Consider the following 26,268-nt stretch of genomic DNA (forward strand, 5'->3'; position numbering starts at 1 on the left):
TCTGCCGTGTATGCCTCATGTATCCGCCATGTATCCGCCGTGTATGCCTCATGTATCCGCCATGTATCCGTCGTGTATGCCTCATGTATCCGCCATGTATCCGCCGTATATGCCTCATGTATCCGCCATGTATCCGCCGTGTATGCCTCATGTATCAGCCATGTATCCGCCGTGTATGCCTCATGTATCAGCCATGTATCCGCCGTGTATGCCTCATGTACCAGCCGTGTATCCGCCGTGTATGCCCCATGTATCCCCTGTGTATGCCTCATGTACCAGCCGTGTATCCGCCGTGTATGCCCCATGTATCCCCTGTGTATGCCTCATGTATCAGCCATGTATCCGCCGTGTATGTCTCATGTATCAGCCATGTATCCGCCGTGTATGCCTCATGTATCAGCCATGTATCCGCCGTGTATGCCTCATTTATCCGCCATGTATCAGCCATGTATCTGCCATGTATGCCTCATGTATCCACCATGTATCAGCCATGTATCCGCCGTGTATGCCTCATGTATCAGCCATGTATCCGCCGTGTATGCCTCATGTACCAGCCGTGTATCCGCCGTGTATGCCCCATGTATCCCCTGTGTATGCCTCATGTATCAGCCATGTATCCGCCGTGTATGTCTCATGTATCAGCCATGTATCCGCCGTGTATGCCTCATGTATCAGCCATGTATCCGCCGTGTATGCCTCATTTATCCGCCATGTATCAGCCATGTATCTGCCATGTATGCCTCATGTATCCACCATGTATCAGCCATGTATCCGCCGTGTATGCATCGTGTATCAGCCATGTATGCCTCATGTATCCGCCATGTATCCGCCGTGTATGCATCGTGTATCCGCCGTGTATGCCTCATGTATCAGCCATGTATCCACCGTGTATGCATCGTGTATCCGCCGTGTATGCCTCATGTATCAGCCATGTATCCGCCGTGTATGCCTCATGTATCCACCATGTATCAGCCATGTATCTGCCGTGTATGCCTCATGTATCCACCATGTATCAGCCATGTATCTGCCGTGTATCCGCCGTGTATGCCTCATGTATCCACCATGTATCAGCCATGTATCTGCCGTGTATGCCTCATGTATCCACCATGTATCAGCCATGTATCCGCCGTGTATGCATCGTGTATCAGCCATGTATGCCTCATGTATCCGCCGTGTATGCATCGTGTATCAGCCGTGTATGCCTCATGTATCAGCCATGTATCAGCCATGTATCCGCCGTGTATGCCTCATGTATCCACCATGTATCAGCCATGTATCTGCCGTGTATGCCTCATGTATCAGCCATGTATCCGCCATGTATGCATCGTGTATCAGCCATGTATGCCTCATGTATCAGCCATGTATCCGCCGTGTATGCATCGTGTATCCGCCGTGTATGTCTCATGTACCAGCCATGTATCAGCCATGTATCCGCCGTGTATGCCTCATGTATCCGCCATGTATCAGCCATGTATCCGCCATGTATGCATCGTGTATCAGCAAAGTATCAGCCATGTATCCGCCGTGTATGCCTCATGTATCCGCCATGTATCCGCCGTGTATGCCTCATGTATCCGCCATGTATCAGCCATGTATCCGCCATGTATGCATCATGTATCAGCCATGTATCCGCCATGTATGCATCGTGTATCAGCCATGTATGCCCCATGTATCCGCCATGTATCAGCATTGTATCCGCACGGGTCCACATGCACATAATTGATTTGCTCCATGCTGCTCAAATAGACAGTGGTCAGTCGGACGGGTTATACGAGTAGATTGCTCATGTATCCATCTGGTGTCAACAGAAATGGGCATAAATCTAAATAAAACCAACTTATAACTAAATGTAAACCAGAGAGATAGTAAGCGCAATGATCTCACCTCATCAGTCCGTATTCTCATAGCGATGGTAGATGAGATTCATCATGTCTCATCCATTTTCATAGCAGCAAAGGATCGGAGTTCTCTGTATCTGGAATCAGACAGGGGGTTCATGAAACTGTCCCTGAGCCCCAATAACTCCCACCCTTACCAGGGCAGTCCACAGCGGACCCTCACAACACTGTCTCAGTACTAATGTTCTCCATACCCCCCGGCGAGCTTCTTCTGACGTGGATTCCTCGGAAACAGCTCATAAGACTTGCTTATTTATTATGCTTTTCTTATATAGCACTATCTTATTCCGCAGCGCTTTACAGACATTCTCGTCACTGTCCCCAATGGGGCTCACAATCTAGATTCCATATCAGTCTTTGGAGTGTGGAAGGAAACCCACGAAAACACAGGGAGAACATACATACTCCTTGCAGATGTTGTCCTATGTGGGATTGAAACGCAGGACACCAGCGCTGCAAGGCTGCAGTGCTAACCACTGAGCCACCGTGCTACCCTATATATAGTACAGTGCTAACCACTGAGCCACTGTGCAATGCTAACCACTGAGTCACCGTGCTGCCCTATATATAGTACTGTACTAAGCACTGAGCCACCGTGCTGCCCTATATATAGTACTGTACTAAGCACTGAGCCACCATGCTACCCTATATATAGTACAGTGCTAACCACTGAGCCACTGTGCAATGCTAACCACTGAGTCACCGTGCTGCTCTATATATAGTACTGTACTAAGCACTGAGCCACCGTGCTGTCTTATATACAGTGTGTGATAAAACACTCCGGGATCGCCTTTGCTGGGGTCAACGGCCACGTGCGTTCAGCATGAAACTCAGGCGCACCGCCGGGGTCTGGGTATAACTGACACTGGGTCAGGTTTATTAATGGTGAAAGCAATGCAAAAAGAAATAAAACATAAAACAAATCCTTGCCTGTCCGGCACTAACTAAACAAGGTACAACCTAACTACCAACTGGCGGGCTTCTCCCGTCCAGCCAAACCACAGTTGCAGTGGGCACTGCTTTCACTTACGTGTGTCTCTCACACAGACAGGCTCTCTGTGTTCCCAGGCTGAGACCCTCACACAACCACCTTGCATCCTTTTATATCCACCTCCCATTATTCATTAGTAAGCAGGTGCGATACTGACCAGACTAGGCCACATAGGAAAGGAATCTGGGCGAGATATACCTGCCCTCATCCACTATTCCCACATGATTCTCACATATCCCCCCCCCTCTGCTCAGACCACTCCGGTCGAGCAATGACACCCGCCAAACAGTGCACTCGGGACAGGGCATCTGCATTCCCCATCTGTACCCCTGGGCGGTGCTCCACCGTAAAAGTGTAGGCCTGCAGAGCAAGGAACCACCGGGTCACCCGGCTATTCCGTTCCTTGTGCAAGTGCATCCACTTGAGAGGGGCATGGTCAGTGATCAGCCTGAACTTTCGGCCCACCAGGTAATATTTGAGGGCCTCTAGAGCCCACTTAATGGCTAGGCACTCTTTTTCTACGACTGCATACTTTTGCTCATGTTTATTCAGCTTCCTGCTGAGATAGAGGACTGGGTGTTCCACTCCGCCCCTCACTTGTGACAGTACGGCCCCGATACCGGTATCAGAGGCATCCGTTTGTACCACAAACTCGCTGCGGAAGTCCGGAGTCACCAGTACGGGTTGAGAGCAAAGTGCCTGTTTCAGGCTATGGAAGACTTCTTCAGCCGCTAAACTCCATTTAATCATGACGGAGTCTTTCCCTTTGGTAAGATCCGTCAGGGGGGTAGCGATGGCTGCAAAATTGGGTATGAACCGGCGATAATAGCCGGCCATCCCCAGGAAGGCTTGCACCTGATTCTTGTTGACAGGTTGCGGCCAGTCCTGAACCGCTTGAATCTTATCGACCTGGGGTTTAACAATAACAACACCCATCCCAATTACATACCCCAAATACCGGGCTTCTTCTAGCCCGATGTGACATTTCTTGGGGTTCGCGGTTAGACCTGCCTCCCACAGGTCGTCAATCACAGCTTGCGCTTTCCGGAGGTGAGTCTCCCAGTCCAAGCTGGAAATGACAATGTCATCCAAATAGGCCGAAGCGTACTGCCTATGTGGCCTCAGGACTCGATCCATCAGTCTCTGGAAGGTCGCCGGTGCCCCGTGCAGTCCAAACGGCATATACACATACTGAAATAAACCTTCCGGCGTAGCAAATGCCGTCTTTTCTCTGGCAGCCTCCGCCAGAGGGATCTGCCAATACCCCTTTGTTAGGTCTAGGGTCGTAATATACCGGGCTTTTCCTAACCGATCTATTAACTCGTCGACCCGGGGCATGGGGTAGGCATCAAATTTTGAGACCGCATTCAGTTTCCTGAAGTCATTGCAGAACCGGATGGTGCCGTCTGGTTTAGGAATTAACACAATCGGGCTGGACCAAGCACTGTGCGATTCCTCAATGACTCCTAACTCTAACATTGCCTTCACTTCTCGGGAAACGGCTTCACGGCGCGCTTCCGGAATTCTGTAGGGTTTCACGTGAACTGTGACACCAGGTTCCGTTACGATGTCATGTTTCATTAGTGTAGTCTGCCCGGGTTTTTCTGAGAAAAACTTTTGGTTGTGAAGTAGAAACTGCCTGACCTCAGTCTTTTGCCGCTCCGATAGAGTCTCGGCAACCCGTACCTCCGGTACGGTATGCGAGCAGACGGGACGGGCCAGCTCCGCTGACAAGGCAGACCGATCTTTCCAAGGTTTTATCAGATTTACATGATAAACCTGTTCAGGTTTCCGTTTACCTGCCTGGTATACTTTGTAGTTTACGTCACCAACTCTTTCCTTGATCTCAAAGGGGCCCTGCCACTTTGCTAGGAACTTACTGTCCACCATGGGGACCAGGATCAACACCCTATCTCCGGGTGCAAACGTATGGATCTTGGCGCCCCTATCATAGATTCTTTTTTGGGCTCCTTGAGCCTGCATCATGTGTTCTTTGATGATAGGCATAACAGCCGCAATACGCTCCTGCATTTGTGTGACGTGATCTATCACCGTTTTAAACGGAGTGACCTGACCCTCCCAGGATTCTTTGGCGACGGCTAACAGTCCGCGAGGACGTCGGGCGTACAATAACTCGAAAGGCGAGAATCCCGTGGAAGACTGGGGTACTTCCCTGATGGCAAAAAGCAAATACGGAAGTAAATAGTCCCAGTTCTTCCCATCCTTGTCTATCACCTTTCTCAGCATCTGCTTCAGAGTTTTATTGAACCATTCGACCAACCCGTCTGTTTGAGGGTGATACACGGATGTGCGTAACGGTTCGATTTGTAACAACCGGCAGAGCTCCTTCATTACCCTGGACATAAAGGGGGTCCCCTGGTCGGTGAGTATCTGTTTTGGTATACCGACCCGACTAAACACATGCACCAGTTCCTTGGCAATCGTCTTGGTGGCCGTGTTACGCAAAGGGATGGCCTCCGGGTAACAAGTGGCATAATCCAAGAGGACCAGGATATGTTGGTGTCCACGTGCAGACCGTGGAAGGGGCCCAACTAAATCCATCCCAATCCTCTCAAACGGGACTTCAATAATAGGTAGGGGTACCAAAGGGCTACAGAACCGGGGCTTAGGTGCAGAGGCTTGGCAGTCACGACAAGACTCACAATATACACGAATATCGTGATGCATGCCTGGCCAAACAAAACAGTGTAATATCCTTTCGGTGGTTTTCTGGACTCCCAGGTGACCTCCCATCACATGTCCGTGGGCCAGGTCCAGCACTTGCCGCCGGTAGGGTTTTGGCACGACTAATAGTTGCACCGTGTCTTCCCCCTTTTTCTCTATCTGATAGAGTAAATCATTCTCCAGAACCATGTAAGGATATGCCAGCCAAGAGCCAGGTTCTACGGGTACCCCATTTATCACTTTTACTTTTGTCCTAGCCTGAGAAAGGGTAGGATCCTTTATTTGCTCGCTTTGGAAGTCATCTTTCTGAACTTCCAAATCAGGCAAACAGGGAGGTGGACGGCTGTCGGCCTCCTCCTCTTCCCTGGTCTCCTCCGTATCACCCACCATGACTTAAAACGGGAACTGCAGGTCATTTCCAGCAGACTCTTCCCCCCGAGTCTTCCGGGGAGACATCTCCCAGGGGTTCGGGACCCACACGCGCCCTGGGAGAAGAATCATGTACACTATTACCCGGGGGCATCAACTGATTCTCCCACAATTGCCAGAAGTGGGGAAAATCCCGGCCCAAGATAACATCATGCAATAACGCAGGTACGGGTCCCACTTTATGTTGCACAGACCCATAGGAAGTAGTAATGCATATGACGGTGGTGAGGTACGAACAGGTGTCTCCATGCACACACGTTACAGAAAATTTGTCTGATGGTCCAGGCGGGGCTGACACCAGACTGGCCTTCACCAGAGTCACCACACTTCCCGAGTCTAACAATGCCACCACATTTTTGCCATCAACAGTTAAATCACACAAGTGTTTTTCCACATCCTTTTGACCGGCATTCACACTCACTACCCGTGCAACCATAGACATGCGGTTTTTAGAGTCTGTGACGTCGCACTGCATGGGTTCTGCAGTGACCGGACAGTTCGCAGCAATGTGGCCCATCTCTTGGCAGCGGAAACACCTAACGGGCCCCTTGCTTAGACCATAGTTCGTTACTCTCGGCCTTGCAGTGCGGGCAGTCCCGGTTTCCTCCCCCACTGTCTTAGGGATTTTTCCTTCTCCCCTACTCCCTGGAACAGTCTTACCGGTTCCACGTGGAGATGATGAAGAACGAGGACGGGTAACGACGTCTCTGCGTCCTTCCGCCACAGAGTAACGTTCAACCAGATCCACCAGTTGATCTGCCGTCGTAGGATTTCCATGGCTTACCCACTTCCTCAGGGCTGGCGGTAGAGCTCTCAGGTACTTGTCCATGACGACTCTCTGGATTATCTCTGGCGCTGTCAGCACCTCGGGTTGTAGCCACTTCTTCGTCACGTGGATCAGGTCGAACATCTGTGATTGCGGTGGTTTGTCCGGCTGATAAGTCCATTGATGTACTCTTTGTGCACGGACAGCGGTCGTCACTCCCAGCCGGGCCAAGATCTCGGCTTTCAGTTTGTCAAAGTCCTGCGCGGCTTCAGGTTCTAAGTCATAATATGCCTTTTGGGAATCACCGGAAAGAAACGGGGCCATCGTGCCTTCGGCCATTTTTCTCGCACCGCCGTCCGTTCAAACGTGGTCAGGTATGCCTCGACGTCATCTTAGGTCGTCATCTTCTGCCAGTACCGACTCACGTGAATCACTCTCGACTCGGCTTCCAGGTTAACCTCAGGTAAGCTTGGAAGCGCTGCGCCACCTGCTGGAGAAGCGAACGATCGGTAGCTGTCATGTCCACCAACTCCTTCAGCTGGGCCATCATCACCCGATTAGCTTCTTGCTGGACGGCGGTGGACTGTACCAGCGCTTTCACCACGTCCTCCATGCTCATGCTTCCAACGTAATGCCCGCTTTCTCCACCACAATGTAATAAAACACTCCGGGATAGGCTTTGCTGGGGTCAAAGGTCACGTGCGTTCAGCATGAAACTCAGGCGCACCGCCGGGGTCCGGGTATAACTGACACTGGGTCAGGTTTATTAAAGGTGAAAGCAATGCAAAAGGAAATAAAACATAAAACAAATCCTTGCCTGTCCGGCACTAACTAAACAAGGTACAACCTAACTACCAACTGGCGGGCTTCTCCCGTCCAGCCAAACCACAGTTGCAGTGGGCACTGCTTTCACTCACGTGTGTCTCTCACACAGACAGACTCTCTGTGTCCCCAGGCTGAGACCCTCACACAACCACCTGGCATCCTTTTATATCTGCCTCCCATTATTCATTAGTACCCAGGTGCGATACTGACCAGACTAGGCCACATAGGAAAGATATCTGGGCGAGATATACCTGCCCTCATCCACTATTCCCACATGATTCTCACAACCCCTTTTGGAAAGTTATTAAAACCTTCTGGTTGCCATAGCTCTGGATGGAAACCGCAAAGACACGACAGGGGTATAATTTTTCTTACTTTTCTTATTACAAAATTACCTTTCTTTTGATACAAAACATCGTATGTCTCTGTATTACTGGGACTCTGGGAGGCATATACCCTTTACTCTGTTTCTGGTGGGCGCAGAAGTGGCAAAACATTGCTGTGTGTAGCTTCAATTATGCAGATTCTATAAATATGTTTCCTGCCTCTAGGATGAGCTCACTGGGGGCCGGACCTGGGTAACAATAGCGATGAGCTCACTGGGGTCCGCACCTGGGTAACGAGAGCGATGAGCTCACTGGGGTCCGCACCTGGGTAACGAGAGCGATGAGCTCACTGGGGTCCGCACCTGGGTAACGAGAGCGATGAGCTCACTGGGGTCCGCACCTGGGTAACGAGAGCGATGAGCTCACTGGGGTCCGCACCTGGGTAACGAGAGCGATGAGCTCACTGTGGGCTGCACCTGTGTAACGAGAGCGATGAGCTCATTGGGGTCCTCACCTGGGTAACGACAGCGATGAGCTCACTGGGGTCCGCACCTGGGTAACGAGAGCGATGAGCTCACTGGGGGCCGCACCTGGGTAACGAGAGCGATGAGCTCACTAGGGTCTGGACCTGGGTAACGAGAGCGATGAGCTCACTGGGGGCCGCACCTGAGTAACGAGAGCGATGAGCTCACTGGGGGCCGGACCTTGGTAACGAGAGCGATGAGCTCACTGGGGGCCGCACCTGGGTAACGAGAGCGATGAGCTCACTGGGGTCCGGACCTGGGTAACGAGAGAGATGAGCTCACTGGGGGTCCGCACCTGGGTAACGAGAGCGATGAGCTCACTGGGGTCCGCACCTGGGTAACGAGAGGGACGAGCTCACTGGGGGCCGCACCTGGGTAATGAGAGCGATGAGCTCACTGGGGTCCGCACCTGGGTAACGAGAGAGATGAGCTCACTGGGGTCCGCACCTGGGTAACGAGAGGGACGAGCTCACTGGGGGCCGCACCTGGGTAACGAGAGCGATGAGCTCACTGGGGGCCGCACCTGAGTAACGAGAGCGATGAGCTCACTGGGGGCCGCACCTGGGTAACGACAGCGATGAGATCACTAGGGTCTGGACCTGGGTAACGAGAGCGATGAGCTCACTGGGGGCCGCACCTGAGTAACGAGAGCGATGAGCTCACTGGGGGCCGGACCTTGGTAACGAGAGCGATGAGCTCACTGGGGTCCGGACCTGGGTAACGAGAGCGATGAGCTCACTGGGGGCCGCACCTGGGTAACGAGAGCGATGAGCTCACTGGGGGCCGCACCTGGGTAATGAGAGCGATGAGCTCACTAGGGTCTGGACCTGGGTAACGAGAGCGATGAGCTCACTGGGGGCCGGACCTTGGTGACGAGAGCGATGAGCTCACTGGGGGCCAAACCTGGGTAACGAGAGCGATGAGCTCACTGGGGTCCGGACCTGGGTAACGAGAGAGATGAGTTCACTGGGGGTCCGCACCTGGGTAACGAGAGCGATGAGCTCACTGGGGTCCGCACCTGGGTAACGAGAGCGATGAGCTCACTGGGGTCCGGACCTAACGAGAGAGATGAGCTCACTGGGGTCCGCACCTGGGTAACGAGAGCGATGAGGTCACTGGGGGCCGCACCTGGGTAACGAGAGCGATGAGCTCACTGGGGGGCCGCACCTGGGTAACGAGAGCGATGAGATCACTGGGGGCTGCACCTGGGTAACGAGAGCGATGAGGTCACTGGGGGCCGCACCTGGGTAACGAGAGCGATGAGCTCACTGGGGTCCGGACCTGGGTAACGAGAGCGATGAGCTCACTGGGGTCCGGACCTGGGTAATGAGAGCGATGAGCTCACTGGGGGCCGCACCTGGGTAACGAGAGCGATGAGCTCACTGGGGTCCGGACCTGGGTAACGAGAGCGATGAGCTCACTGGGGTCCGGACCTGGGTAACGAGAGCGATGAGCTCACTGGGGTCCGGACCTGGGTAACGAGAGCGATGAGCTCACTGGGGGCCGCACCTGGGTAACGAGAGCGATGAGCTCACTGGGGTCTGGACCTGGGTAACGAGAGCGATGAGGTCACTGGGGGCCGGACCTGGGTAATGAGAGCGATGAGCTCACTGGGGTCCGGACCTGGGTAACGAGAGCGATGAGCTCACTGGGGGACGCACCTAGGTAACGAGAGCGATGAGCTCACTGGGGTCCGGACCTGGGTAACGAGAGCGATGAGGTCACTGGGGTCCGCACCTGGGTAACGAGAGGGACGAGCTCACTGGGGGACGCACCTGGGTAACGAGAGCGATGAGATCACTGGGGGCCGGACCTGGGTAACGAGAGCGATGAGCTCACTGGGGTCCGCACCTGGGTAACGAGAGCGATGAGATCACTGGGGGCCGGACCTGGGTAACGAGAGCGATGAGCTCACTGGGGGCCGGACCTGGGTAACGAGAGCGATGAGATCACTGGGGGCCGGACCTGGGTAACGAGAGCGATGAGGTCACTGGGGGCCGGACCTGGGTAACGAGAGCGATGAGGTCACTGGGGGACGGACCTGGGTAACGAGAGCGATGAGCTCACTGGGGTCGGGGCCGGTGTGATGCTGTCGGCTCTACCTGGTGCGGATCATGAAGCCGCAGGTGATTCTCTGTCCCCGGAGGGAGGACGTGTACACGACTCTTGCTCCTCATGGGGGCAGAGGCATCTTGGGCGTCCATGGCGTGGGGAGCACAGGACACAGTGATTAACCCCACGGTGGATGCTGCTCCACAAGCTCTGCAGTCTCCTCCTATCATTCCTGCATGAGGCGGCGGTGTCAGAGAGGAGGGAAGTGTTACACCAAGTCCGGAGACTCCAGCGCTCTCTGCGGCCTCATCCTATCAGAGATCACAGCCACAGCTCGGGGTCTAGTTCCTCTGATTTACCCCTGACATCCTGGCCGGCTCCAGTCTGCTCTCATCTCTCCTCCAGTCATCCTTCCCAGTCACAGACACTTCTCCCATTCCTATGAGGTCACTGACCCCCTCCAGTCCTCTGCCTGCAGTTATCAGAAGGACTGACCGCTCATGGAGTCCTGACCGCAGAAGACTCCACTCGTCTCCAGCTACAATTATCTCACAAGAGACGGATTTCTACTAAGATCAACATCAAGGAACTGACACCGTGACCCCGAGCAACACCGACAACCGGACACTGCACTACCCACAGTCACCACAGGAGGTCACCAGCGCTGTGCTGAGCCCCCCAGATCACATGGCGGTGACGTCACCACTTCTCTAATTAGCCCCGCCCCCTGATTGCATGACGGTGACGTCACCACAGGTCCTTCATCACATCTCTCCTGAGCCCCGCCCCCTGATCACATGAACAAAGACGTCACCACAGGTCCTTCATCACATCTCTCCTGAGCCCCGCCCCCTGGTCACATGACGGTGACGTCACCACAGGTCGTTCACCACTTTTCTACTTAGCCCCGCCCCCTGGTCACATGACGGTGACGTCACCACAGGTCCTTCACCACTTCTCTACTTAGCCCCGCCCCTGGTCACATGACGGTGACGTCACCACAGGTCCTTCACCACTCCTCTACTTAGCCCCGCCCCCTGGTCACATGACGGTGACGTCACCACATGTCCTTCACCACTTCTCTCCTGAGCCACGCCCCCTGCTCACATGACGGTGACGTCACCACAGGTCCTTCGCCTCTTCTCTCTTGAGCCCCGCCCCCTGCTCACATGTCGGTGACGTCACCACAGGTCCTTTACCACTTCTGTCAGGAGCCCCGCCCCCATATCGCATGGCGGTGACGTCAGCACTTCCCTACTGAGCCCCGCCCTGTGGTCACATGACGGTGACGTCACCACAGCTCCTTCACCTCTTCTCTCCTTAGCCCCGCCCCCTGATCACATGACGGTGACGTCACCACAGGTCCTCCCGCGCTCAGTGCAGCCGCTCCGTCCCGGGTGTGCGCAGCTCGTGTTCTCTGGGGTCAGCCAGCAGCAGATTTCCGGTTCCCGCCATTCCGGTGAGATGACAGGAGGGTTTGTGGTGAATCTGTGAGAGGAGAGTGTGGGGGGAGATCAGAGCTGTTCCTGTGGAGGCTCCTGCTCCATGTGACTGCGGCTCCTCAGTGTTGGGGACGGGCAGCATTGTATGGGGGATGTGCAGCGTCTCCTCCTCACCTCACGGCCCCCGCTGGAGGTGGAGTTACCACGGTGACCGTCCACCGCTGGACCTGTAGTTACCACGGTGACCGTCCCCCGCTGGAGGTGGAGTTACCACGGTGACCGTCCACCGCTGGAGCTGTAGTTACCACGGTGACCGTCCCCCGCTGGAGGTGGAGTTACCACTGTGACCGTCCCCCGCTGGAGGTGTAGTTACCACGGTGACCGTCCCCCGCTGGAGGTGTAGTTACCACGGTGACCGTCCCCCGCTGGAGGTGTAGTTACCACGGTGACCGTCCCCCGCTGGAGGTGTAGTTACCACGGTGACTGTTCCCCCGCTGGAGGTGTAGTTACCACGGTGACCGTCCCCCGCTGGAGGTGTAGTTACCACGGTGACCGTCCCCCGCTGGAGGTGTAGTTACCACTGTGACCGTCCCCCGCTGGAGGTGTAGTTACCACGGTGACCGTCCCCCGCTAGAGGTGTAGTTACCACGGTGACCGTCCCCCGCTGGCGGTTTAGTTACCACGGTGACCGTCCCCCGCTGGCGGTGTAGTTACCACGGTGACCGTCCCCCGCTGGAGGTATAGTTACCACGGTGACCGTAACCTGCTGGCGGTGTAGTTACCACGGTGACCGTCCTCCGCTGGCGGTGTAGTTACCACGGTGACCGTCCTCCGCTGGCGGTGTAGTTACCACGGTGACCGTAACCTGCTCGCGGTGTAGTTACCACGGTGACCGTCCCCCGCTGGAGGTGTAGTTACCACTGTGACCGTCCACCGCTGGAGGTGTAGTTACCACGGTGACCGTCCCCTGCTGGCGGTGTAGTTACCACGGTGACCGTAACCTGCTGGCGGTGTAGTTACCACGGTGACCGTCCTCCGCTGGCGGTGTAGTTACCACGGTGACCGTCCCCCGCTGGCGGTGTAGTTACCACGGTGACCGTCCCCCGCTGGCGGTGTAGTTACCACGGTGACCGTCCCCCGCTGGCGGTGTAGTTACCACGGTGACCGTCCACCGCTGGCGGTGTAGTTACCACGGTGACCGTCCACCGCTGGAGGTGTAGTTACCACGGTGACCGTCCTCTGCTGGAGGTATAGTTACCACGGTGACCGTAACCTGCTCGCGGTGTAGTTACCATGGTGACCGTCCCCCGCTGGAGGTGCAGTTACCACGGTGACCGTCCCCCGCTGGAGGTGCAGTTACCACGGTGACCGTCCCCCGCTGGAGATGTAGTTACCACGGTGACCGTCCTCCTCCTACGAGGCTGATAATGAGCGGACAGATCGGTGGAGGAGGCCGCGGTGGAGTTTTGTGGCTTTTCCTCCAGATTCTTCCTGATAAATGTTGATATTTGGGCAGAATTTAGTGATTGTCGTTCTCTCGTCCCCTGTGATTTCCATCTTCTGCTTCATCATGAAGACGCCGGCAGGACGAGATCCCTCCAGCTGATCCAGTGCTCATCCCTCCTCCTCCTGAATGACCCCCGAGGATGGACGAGGACAGGAATGAGACCACCAGGAGATTATTCCACTGCGCCCTGGAGATCATCTCCCTGCTGAGCGGAGAGGTAACTCCTCTACATTTCTATCAGCTTTATTGTGTGATGTGAAGAGTCCGACACCGGGAGGAGGAAATCCAGAATAGGAGAGAAGGATTCTCTACTGTAAGAGCAGGGATTCTGTGGAGCTCTCTGCCCGGAGGAGTTGTCATGGGGATTCCCTATAAGAGCTGTAGAGGGGCCGGGATGTCTGTCCGGAGTGTAATAATATTCCCGGTTATGGCCCCAGATTACTGGAGACGGTTATTGATCCCGGGATTTCTACTGATTGTCAGATCTGGAGTCGGGAAGGAATTCTTCTCCCTAAGTGTCTCTCTCCATACACAGGATTACACAATAGTGAGGAAGACACCGGGGGACTGTGTGACTCCCATCATCCATCTCCAGGAGTCAGGAGGGCGGAGCCCGGGCCCCATCACAGAGCCTCCCCCGCACTCCCCGATACATGAGAGGAACAAGAAGATCCTGGAGCTCAGCAACAAGATGATCGAGCTGCTGAGCGGAGAGGTGACTGCTGGGACATTATACAGGACTGGAGGATTCTGGGTGATGAGCGGAGAGGTGACTGCTGGGACATTATACAGGACTGGGGGATTCTGTGTGATGACCGGAGAGGTGACTGCTGGGACATTATACAGGAGAGCACTGGAGGATTCTGGGTGATGAGCGGAGAGGTGACTGCTGGGACATTATACAGGACGGCACTGGAGGATTCTGGGTGATGAGCGGAGAGGTGACTGCTGGGACATTATACAGGACTGGAGGATTCTGGGTGATGAGAGGAGAGGTGACTGCTGGGACATTATACAGGAGAGCACTGGAGGATTCTGGGTGATGAGCGGAGAGGTGACTGCTGGGACATTATACAGGACTGGAGGATTCTGGGTGATGAGAGGAGAGGTGACTGCTGGGACATTATACAGGACGGCACTGGAGGATTCTGGGTGATGAGCGGAGAGGTGACTGCTGGGACATTATACAGGACTGGAGGATTCTGGGTGATGACCGGAGAGGTGACTGCTGGGACATTATACAGAACTGGAGGATTCTGGGTGATGAGCGGAGAGGTGACTGCTGGGACATTATACAGGACGGCACTGGAGGATTCTGGGTGATGAGCGGAGAGGTGACTGCTGGGATATTATACAGGACGGCACTGGAGAATTCTGGGTGATGACCGGAGCGGTGACTGCTGGGACATTATACAGGACTGGAGGATTCTGGGTGATGACCGGAGAGGTGACTGCTGGGACATTATACAGGACTGGAGGATTCTGGGTGATGAGCGGAGAGGTGACTGCTGGGACATTATACAGGACAGCACTGGAGGATTCTGGGTGATGAGCGGAGAGGTGACTGCTGGGACATTATACAGGACGGCACTGGAGGATTCTGGGTGATGAGCGGAGAGGTGACTGCTGGGACATTATACAGGACGGCACTGGAGGATTCTGGGTGATGACCGGAGAGGTGACTGCTGGGACATTATACAGGACGGCACTGGAGGATTCTGGGAGATGAGGGGAGAGGTGACTGCTGGGACATTATACAGGACGGCACTGGAGGATTCTGGGTGATGAGCGGAGAGGAGACTGCTGGGATATTATACAGGACTGGAGGATTCTGGGTGATGAGAGGAGAGGTGACTGCTGGGACATTATACAGGACGGCACTGGAGGATTCTGGGTGATGAGCGGAGAGGAGACTGCTGGGATATTATACAGGACTGGAGGATTCTGGGTTATGAGCGGAGAGGTGACTGCTGGGACATTATACAGGACGGCACTGGAGGATTCTGGGTGATGAGGGGAGAGGTGACTGCTGGGACATTATACAGGAGGGCACTGGAGGATTCTGGGTGATGAGCAGAGAGGTGACTGCTGGGACATTATACAGGACGGCACTGGAGGATTCTGGGAGATGAGGGGAGAGGTGACTGCTGGGACATTATACAGGACGGCACTGGAGGATTCTGGGTGATGAGCGGAGAGGAGACTGCTGGGATATTATACAGGACTGGAGGATTCTGGGTTATGAGCGGAGAGGTGACTGCTGGGACATTATACAGGACGGCACTGGAGGATTCTGGGTGATGAGCGGAGAGGAGACTGCTGGGATATTATACAGGACTGGAGGATTCTGGGTGATGAGCGGAGAGGTGACTGCTGGGACATTATACAGGACGGCACTGGAGGATTCTGGGTGATGAGCGGAGAGGAGACTGCTGGGATATTATACAGGACTGGAGGATTCTGGGTTATGAGCGGAGAGGTGACTGCTGGGATATTATACAGGACTGGAGGATTCTGGGTTATGAGTGGAGAGGTGACTGCTGGGACATTATACAGGACGGCACTGGAGGATTCTGGGTGATGAGCGGAGAGGAGACTGCTGGGATATTATACAGGACTGGAGGATTCTGGGTGATGAGCGGAGAGGTGACTGCTGGGACATTATACAGGACGGCACTGGAGGATTCTGGGTGATGAGCGGAGAGGAGACTGCTGGGATATTATACAGGACTGGAGGATTCTGGGTTATGAGCGGAGAGGTGACTGCTGGGATATTATACAGGACTGGAGGATTCTGGGTGATGAGAGGAGAGGGGACTGCTGGGACATTATACAGCACTGGAGGATTCTGGGTGGTGACGGTGTCGTTGTTGTCAGGTTCCTATAAGGTGTCAGGACGTCGCTGTCTATCTCTCCATGGAGGAGTGGGAGTATTTAGAAGGACACCAGGATCGGTACCAGGCCGTGATGATGGAGGAGCTCCGGCCTCTTACACCACGAGGTGAGCAGCGCGGCTCCTTGTTGGCTCCGGTGGATGTGATGACGTCTCTCCGGCGTCCTCCTATAATAGATGAGTTTTCTCCAGACTTGCTCTGGTTTTCTCTACATTTTCTCCGTCTGACAACAGCTTTCATTTCCCTGATTATTTTCTTCTGATTTGTGAGTCGCGGTTTCTCCGCTGTCGTCTCGTCTTTATCAGTCTTGAGTCTTCGTTCTCTTCTTTCAGAATCTTTCTCCTTCCTTAGAGTATCGGTCACATTTTCTCTGCAGATGTTCCGTCCTTCTGTCCGTTCTCTCCTGTCAGTTCTTTCGGCCTCTAAGTCTGTTGTGGATTGTTACTCGGCAGAGTCGGGGTTAATTTACTGATGATTTTCCCCCTAATCCGCTGTGCCTCTTCCAAGGAGACTAATGTATAACACACAGACCCCTCTATATAGAGACTAATGTATAACACACAGACCCCTCTATATAGAGACTAATGTATAACACACAGACCCCTCTATATAGAGACTAATGTGTAACACACAGACCCCTCTTTATAGAGATAATGTATAACACACAGACCCCTCTATATAGAGAGTAATGTATAACACACAGACCCCTCTATATAGAGACTAATGTGTAACACACAGACCCCTCTATATAGAGACTAATGTATAACACACAGACCCCTCTATATAGAGACAATGTATAACACACAGACCCCTCTATATAGAGACTAATGTATAACACACAGACCCCTCTATATAGAGACTAATGTATAACACACAGACCCCTCTATATAGAGACTAATGTATAACACACAGACCTCTCTATATAGAGACTAATGTATAACACACAGACCCCTCTATATAGAGACTAATGTATAACACACAGACCCCTCTATATAGAGACTAATGTATAACACACAGACCCCTCTATATAGAGACTAATGTATAACACACAGACCCCTCTATATAGAGACTAATGTATAACACACAGACCCCTCTATATAGAGACTAATGTATAACACACAGACCCCTCTATATAGAGACTAATGTATAACACACAGACCCCTCTATATAGAGACTAATGTATAACACACAGACCCCTCTATATAGAGACTAATGTATAACACACAGACCCCTCTATATAGAGACAATGTATAACACACAGACCCCTCTATATAGAGACTAATGTGTAACACACAGACCCCTCTATATAGAGACTAATGTATAACACACAGACCCCTCTATATAGAGACTAATGTATAACACACAGACCCCTCTATATAGAGACAATGTATAACACACAGACCCCTCTATATAGAGACTAATGTATAACACACAGACCCCTCTATATAGAGACTAATGTATAACACACAGACCCCTCTATATAGAGACTAATGTATAACACACAGACCCCTCTATATAGAGACTAATGTATAACACACAGACCCCTCTATATAGAGACAATGTATAACACACAGACCCCTCTATATAGAGACTAATGTATAACACACAGACCCCTCTATATAGAGACGATGTATAACACACAGACCCCTCTATATAGAGACTAATGTATAACACACAGACCCCTCTATATAGAGACTAATGTGTAACACACAGACCCCTCTATATAGAGACTAATGTGTAACACACAGACCCCTCTATATAGAGACTAATGTATAACACACAGACCCCTCTATATAGAGACTAATGTATAACACACAGACCCCTCTATATAGAGACTAATGTATAACACACAGACCCCTCTATATAGAGACTAATGTATAACACACAGACCCCTCTATATAGAGACTAATGTATAACACACAGACCCCTCTATATAGAGACTAATGTATATCACACAGACCTCTCTATATAGAGACTAATGTATAACACACAGACCCCTCTATATAGAGACGATGTATAACACACAGACCCCTCTATATAGAGACTAATGTATAACACACAGACCCCTCTATATAGAGACTAATGTGTAACACACAGACCCCTCTATATAGAGACTAATGTATAACACACAGACCCCTCTATATAGAGACTAATGTATAACACACAGACCCCTCTATATAGAGACTAATGTATAACACACAGACCCCTCTATATAGAGACTAATGTATAACACACAGACCCCTCTATATAGAGACTAATGTATAACACACAGACCCCTCTATATAGAGACTAATGTGTAACACACAGACCCCTCTATATAGAGACTAATGTATAACACACAGACCCCTCTATATAGAGACAATGTATAACACACAGACCCCCCTATATAGAGACTAATGTATAACACACAGACCCCCCTATATAGAGACTAATGTATAACACACAGACCCCTCTATATAGAGACTAATGTATAACACACAGACCCCTCTATATAGAGACTAATGTATAACACACAGACCCCTCTATATAGAGACTAATGTATAACACACAGACCCCTCTATATAGAGACTAATGTATAACACACAGACCCCTCTATATAGAGACTAATGTATAACACACAGACCTCTCTATATAGAGACTAATGTATAACACACAGACCTCTCTATATAGAGACTAATGTATAACACACAGACCCCTCTATATAGAGACTAATGTATAACACACAGACCCCTCTATATAGAGACTAATGTATAACACACGGACCCCTCTATATAGAGACTAATGTATAGCACACAGACCCCTCTATATAGAGACAATGTATAACACACAGACCCCTCTATATAGAGACAATGTATAACACACAGACCCCTCTATATAGAGACTAATGTATAACACACAGACCCCTCTATATAGAGACAATGTATAACACACAGACCCCTCTATATAGAGACAATGTATAACACACAGACCCCTCTATATAGAGACTAATGTATAACACACAGACCCCTCTATATAGAGACAATGTATAACACACAGACCCCTCTATATAGAGACAATGTATAACACACAGACCCCTCTATATAGAGACTAATGTATAACACACAGACCCCCCTATATAGAGACTAATGTATAACACACAGACCCCTCTATATAGAGACTAATGTATAACACACAGACCCCTCTATATAGAGACAATGTATAACACACAGACCCCTCTATATAGAGACTAATGTGTAACACACAGACCCCTCTTTATAGAGATAATGTATAACACACAGACCCCTCTATATAGAGAGTAATGTATAACACACAGACCCCTCTATATAGAGAGTAATGTATAACACACAGACCCCTCTATATAGAGACTAATGTATAACACACAGACCCCTCTATATAGAGACTAATGTGTAACACACAGACCCCTCTTTATAGAGATAATGTATAACACACAGACCCCTCTATATAGAGAGTAATGTATAACACACAGACCCCTCTATATAGAGAGTAATGTATAACACACAGACCCCTCTATATAGAGACAATGTATAACACACAGACCCCTCTATATAGAGACAATGTATAACACACAGACCCCTCTATATAGAGACTAATGTATAACACACAGACCCCTCTATATAGAGATAATGTATAACACACAGACCCCTCTATATAGAGAGTAATGTATAACACACAGACCCCTCTATATAGAGAGTAATGTATAACACACAGACCCCTCTATATAGAGAGTAATGTATAACACACAGACCCCTCTATATAGAGACTAATGTGTAACACACAGACCCCTCTATATAGAGACAATGTATAACACACAGACCCCTCTATATAGAGACTAATGTGTAACACACAGACCCCTCTATATAGAGATAATGTATAACACACAGACCCCTCTATATAGAGACTAATGTATAACACACAGACCCCTCTATATAGAGACTAATGTATAACACACAGACCCCTCTATATAGAGACTAATGTATAACACAGAGACCCCTCTATATAGAGACTAATGTATAACACACAGACCCCTCTATATAGAGACTAATGTATAACACACAGACCCCTCTATATAGAGACTAATGTATAACACACAGACCCCTCTATATAGAGACTAATGTATAATACACAGACCCCTCTATATAGAGACAATGTATAACACACAGACCCCTCTATATAGAGACTAATGTATAACACACAGACCCCTCTATATAGAGACTAATGTATAACACACAGACCCCTCTATATAGAGACTAATGTATAATACACAGACCCCTCTATATAGAGACAATGTATAACACACAGACCCCTCTATATAGAGACTAATGTATAACACACAGACCCCTCTATATAGAGACTAATGTATAACACACAGACCCCTCTATATAGAGACTAATGTATAACACACAGACCCCTCTATATAGAGACTAATGTATAACACACAGACCCCTCTATATAGAGACTAATGTATAATACACAGACCCCTCTATATAGAGACAATGTATAACACACAGACCCCTCTATATAGAGACAATGTATAACACACAGACCCCTCTATATAGAGACTAATGTATAACACACAGACCCCTCTATATAGAGACAATGTATAACACACAGACCCCTCTATATAGAGACTAATGTGTAACACACAGACCCCTCTATATAGAGACTAATGTATAACACACAGACCCCTCTATATAGAGACTAATGTATAACACACAGACCCCTCTATATAGAGACTAATGTATAACACACAGACCCCTCTATATAGAGACTAATGTATAACACACAGACCCCTCTATATAGAGACAATGTATAACACACAGACCCCTCTATATAGAGACTAATGTATAACACACAGACCCATCTATATAGAGACTAATGTGTAACACACAGACCCCTCTATATAGAGACTAATGTGTAACACACAGACCCCTCTATATAGAGACTAATGTGTAACACACAGACCCCTCTATATAGAGACTAATGTATAACACACAGACCTCTCTATATAGAGACAATGTATAACACACAGACCCCTCTATATAGAGACTAATGTATAACACACAGACCCCTCTATATAGAGACTAATGTATAACACACAGACCCCTCTATATAGAGACTCATGTATCACACACAGACCCCTCTATATAGAGACAATGTATAACACACAGACCCCTCTATATAGAGACTAATGTATAACACACAGACCCCTCTATATAGAGACTAATGTATAACACACAGACCCCTGTATATAGAGACAATGTATAACACACAGACCCCTCTATATAGAGACTAATGTATAACACACAGACCCCTCTATATAGAGACTAATGTGTAACACACAGACCCCTCTATATAGAGACTAATGTATAACACACAGACCCCTCTATATAGAGACTAATGTATAACACACAGACCCCTCTATATAGAGACTAATGTATAACACACAGACCCCTCTATATAGAGACTAATGTATAACACACAGACCCCTCTATATAGAGACTAATGTATAATACACAGACCCCTGTATATAGAGACAATGTATAACACACAGACCCCTCTATATAGAGACTAATGTATAACACACAGACCCCTCTATATAGAGACTAATGTGTAACACACAGACCCCTCTATATAGAGACTAATGTATAACACACAGACCCCTCTATATAGAGACTAATGTATAACACACAGACCCCTCTATATAGAGACTAATGTATAACACACAGACCCCTCTATATAGAGACTAATGTATAATACACAGACCCCTCTATATAGAGACAATGTATAACACACAGACCCCTCTATATAGAGACTAATGTATAACACACAGACCCCTCTATATAGAGACTAATGTATAACACACAGACCCCTCTATATAGAGACTAATGTATAATACACAGACCCCTCTATATAGAGACAATGTATAACACACAGACCCCTCTATATAGAGACTAATGTATAACACACAGACCCCTCTATATAGAGACTAATGTATAACACACAGACCCCTCTATATAGAGACTAATGTATAACACACAGACCCCTCTATATAGAGACTAATGTATAACACACAGACCCCTCTATATAGAGACAATGTATAACACACAGACCCCTCTATATAGAGACTAATGTATAACACACAGACCCCTCTATATAGAGACAATGTATAACACACAGACCCCTCTATATAGAGACTAATGTATAACACACAGACCCCTCTATATAGAGACTAATGTATAACACACAGACCCCTCTATATAGAGACTAATGTATAACACACAGACCCCTCTATATAGAGACTAATGTATAACACACAGACCCCTCTATATAGAGACTAATGTATAACACACAGACCCCTCTATATAGAGACTAATGTATAACACACAGACCCCCCTATATAGGGGTCATACACTGCTCGGGAATCCGAATCCTGTTTTTTCGGTTGTTTTTTCCACCAACATAGAAGAGGATTCTTTACTGTTAGGGCAGTGAGAATCTGGAATTCCCTGCCTGAGGAGGTGGTGATGGTGAACTCAGCCGAGGGGTGCAAGAGAGGCCTGGATGTCTTCCTGGAGCGTAACAATATTTTATCTTACAGTGATTAGGTTCTTTAGAAGGACGTAGATCTGGGAATTTATTCTGACGGAATAGTATGTTTCAGTCCCTGCGGCTGCATGATTGGCGGCTGTTAGGCAGGCAATCCCCACTCGTGTTGTCTAACAGTTGCAAATCATACAGCCACAAGGATTTGAATATAATATACGAGCTCTGCCAGATGCTTGGATAACACCCGATCATGCTAGGATAAGACTCATCACTAGTACTGATGTGGAAACCTTTTGTGGAAAGGTTTAGGAGAAACTCAAAAGGTGTCACATTTGCCAGTTTTCATCAAATCAGCTAGGTGATCGATCGGAGACAAGTAGAGGTCTCTTGCTGTACGGGCTTGTCTCATCTCAGAAGCAAAGTCACAAGTTTTTTTTACAATCACAGAGATAAGAAAAATAGGAATGGCTTCTTACATTACATTACCTAAGAGAGAAGATATTTTAATTGGGGGAAGAAAGTATTTTAGTTGGATTAATAACGAGTCATAAATTGACTCCTCCAGAAGTTTATTATGAATTCCGCAGAAGTCCTTGAAGCTCGCTTTGTCCAACTAACTAGAATTTCAAACACAGAATTTAAAAGGTTAACAGTCAGACACCTGTATATAGAGACAGCGCCCGGTGTTATTGCTTTTATGAATAACACTTATAAAGCTAATATTAAAATGCAAAATTAATAAAGATTTATAGGTTGATTTAATTGTCTAAAATAATCAAAACTAACTATAAAATATTTACCATAACAGTATCTGCCCCAAAATAATATCAATAAAAACGTCAGGTCAGTGCACAAAAAATAAGCCCTCACCCGGCCCCATGACCCGAAACATGGAAGCATTGTGGTTCTTGGAAGATGGTGACCAAGAAAGAGATTTTTGCTTTTTGTAACGGATTTTGGAATTATTGTTCACCACTTAAATTAAAAAAATAAACCTGTACATGATTGGTGTCTGCGTAATCGTACTGACCTGGAGAATTATATTGCCGGGTCAGCTTCACTGTAACTGTCCGGTTAAAAATGAGCCCTCGTACTGCTATGGGGATGGAAAATAAACCGTTATGGCTATATCCAGGCAGATGTTGAGATTTATCTCTATTAAAGAGGAATAAAAACACAGTAACTCATCACTGGTGGAGATGAAACTTGGAGAAGTTGTGATTGTTAGTACAGCGCCTCCATCTGACTGACGAGGGTCTTCTCTGTCCCTCTCCTCAGGGTCCTCATCCTCCGAGTACAGAGCGGAGAGCATTAGGCTTTAGCCTCACTGATTATCACTTCATACTTGTGGCCACAATGTGCTGGGACCTCGGTACCGGTGGTGACGACCACAACAATGTATAGTTGTATATAGACAGATACACGGCAGGTCATGTATTCAGTCTGTGTGTCTCCACAGATGGATCCAGGAGGAGAAATCCACCAGAGAGATGTCCCCGTCCTCTGTGTCCCCAGGACTGTCCAGAGGAGAATCACAACATCCCGGAGGATCATCAGGTAGATGACACTGAAGCCCCCACAACATCTGACCATCAAGTGATGGGACCTGAGCTCATCTTACATTTTTCTTCTTAGGGTGAAGATCTGATTGATATTAAGGTTGAGGTTATACATGGAGCACAAGAGGCGATCGCTATATGGGCCGATCAGCAGGGTGAGGAGGGGAGACTGTCATGTCTGTTCTATGGTCACCTACTACTACTCCCATCATCTCATCACATGACACAATCTATCCCATCACTGTGTGTCTCCACAGATGGATCCAGGAGGAGAAATCCACCAGAGAGATGTCCCCAGGAATGTCCAGAGGAGAATCACAACATCCCGGAGGATCATCAGGTAGATGGCGCTGAGCCTTGTACTGGATCTGTATATGGGGACATTTCTGAGCGAGGTCATAGGTGTCACAGATTTTGGTGGTTTCTTGTATTGTGCTGATTGTTACATCTGATACATCAGGAGGAAAATCCAACTAAGAATAAAGTGAAGGATGAGACAGAAGAAGAAGCGATGACGAGTGGGGATCAGCTGTGTGTGAGTGACAGGAAGGAGGAGATTACGGGAGATGTTTCCACGGGTATGTAATAATTGCTGTGATAGTGATTATGATGACCGGTGGATGATGATGATGATGACCGGTGTGTGATATCGTGTGGAGTCTCCGGTGCAGTGAAGCTTTATCCACTGTCCATATCACAGCAGTAGCGTCCCGTGATGGCGCGGCTGCTCCTGTAGAGCCCGGCGGTGCACCGATGAATAACGGGGCCGCCTTCACACTTCTTCTTAATGATTTAGGAAGCACAGATATAGTTTTCCTTTACCTTTGTGAATATTACTTTCATCCTTTCCATCCATATTTTTGTTCCACAAGTCCCGTGTTGCCATATAAATGACTGAGTTTGTGTTACAGGTTATGGATCTCAGTGATGTAGCAGCCTCTTCCTGGTGCTGACGAGTGACGACACATGATTATCATAGTATAGGTCATGGTTAATATCCTGTTCTCGCAGGGTTAACTTTTGCTGGCCTCCCTCTGGATCTGGGAGGGGTATTTATACTCACTCCAGACTAGGATTCCCTGTCAGCTATACTGTTCTGGCTGTGTGTCTGACCCCTGGTGTGCGTGTATACTGCTTTGCGTGTTTGCTTCCCATGTATGACCCGGTCTGTCCCCTCACTCTGTTCTCTGTCTCACGTTTTGGTACTATTGTCTTCTCCGGTTCTGACCTCCTGACTTGGCTATCGTTACTCCTTTACCGTTTGCCTATATTGTGCTGTCTATTGCCCGTTCTGGTTTTGTGATCTATTGCTTCATCCTGACTAACCATTCTGTCTAACCCTTAGGTACTGTCGTGCTATCTCGTGCTTTGACCCCGGCTTCATCTGGTTTACGTCTGTCTTTGCCCCTTGGTAACTTGTTCCGTAGTTACCCTTTTAGGAGTTTTCCTCAGCTCCTAGCTCTCTGGAGTTTAGACCATGCCTTCAGCAGTCAGGTGCTCTAGGTCCTGTTAGTCTGGAGCATGCATCGTCACCACTTCTGCCCTGCTCCACAGGTATCTTTGTGCGCAGTTTTTGTACTCAGGACACTCACACTGGCTCAGTGAGCAAGTGCGGTGTTCCTGACATTATAGCTGACCATTTCAGGGTTTTTTTTCTCTCTCTGAGGGAAAAAAATAAAAAAAGGGAGTGTTATCCTCATAGATCCCATGCAAGCTTTGGCTGATCAGGTCAAGCACCTGACACAAATGTTCCATAAACTCAATGTGGAACAGCGAACGATGGCCCATACCCAGCACCAGTTG

The 26,268-nt window shown here is 49.3% G+C and overlaps 3 protein-coding genes across 6 annotated transcripts in view; 2 read left to right on the top strand and 1 right to left on the bottom strand.

The window, feature by feature from the left end:
* LOC141074931 (uncharacterized) overlaps window positions 1-26,268 on the bottom strand; it is a 1,026,924-nt gene that overhangs the window by 640,050 nt on the left and 360,606 nt on the right. The window lies entirely within an intron of this gene.
* LOC141074919 (uncharacterized) overlaps window positions 1-26,268 on the top strand; it is a 488,071-nt gene that overhangs the window by 202,766 nt on the left and 259,037 nt on the right. The window lies entirely within an intron of this gene.
* LOC141074921 (uncharacterized) overlaps window positions 11,829-26,268 on the top strand; it is a 30,942-nt gene continuing 16,502 nt past the window's right edge. The window contains exons 1-8 of one of the 3 annotated variants that reach the window (XM_073562233.1): window positions 11,829-11,955; window positions 13,515-13,662; window positions 13,981-14,160; window positions 16,323-16,446; window positions 24,366-24,463; window positions 24,542-24,620; window positions 24,723-24,805; window positions 24,926-25,043. In XM_073562233.1, coding sequence (XP_073418334.1) covers window positions 13,585-13,662; window positions 13,981-14,160; window positions 16,323-16,446; window positions 24,366-24,463; window positions 24,542-24,620; window positions 24,723-24,805; window positions 24,926-25,043 — 760 coding nt within the window. In that variant the 5' untranslated portion in view covers window positions 11,829-11,955; window positions 13,515-13,584. The remainder of the gene's footprint in view (window positions 11,956-13,514; window positions 13,663-13,980; window positions 14,161-16,322; window positions 16,447-24,365; window positions 24,464-24,541; window positions 24,621-24,722; window positions 24,806-24,925; window positions 25,044-26,268) is intronic. The other 2 variants (XM_073562234.1, XM_073562235.1) reach the window with 2 other exon arrangements.

Source organism: Dendrobates tinctorius, unplaced genomic scaffold (genome assembly GCF_039654945.1).
Source record: "Dendrobates tinctorius isolate UK_male_01 unplaced genomic scaffold, ASM3965494v1 ptg000342l, whole genome shotgun sequence".
NCBI lineage: Eukaryota > Metazoa > Chordata > Amphibia > Anura > Dendrobatidae > Dendrobates > Dendrobates tinctorius.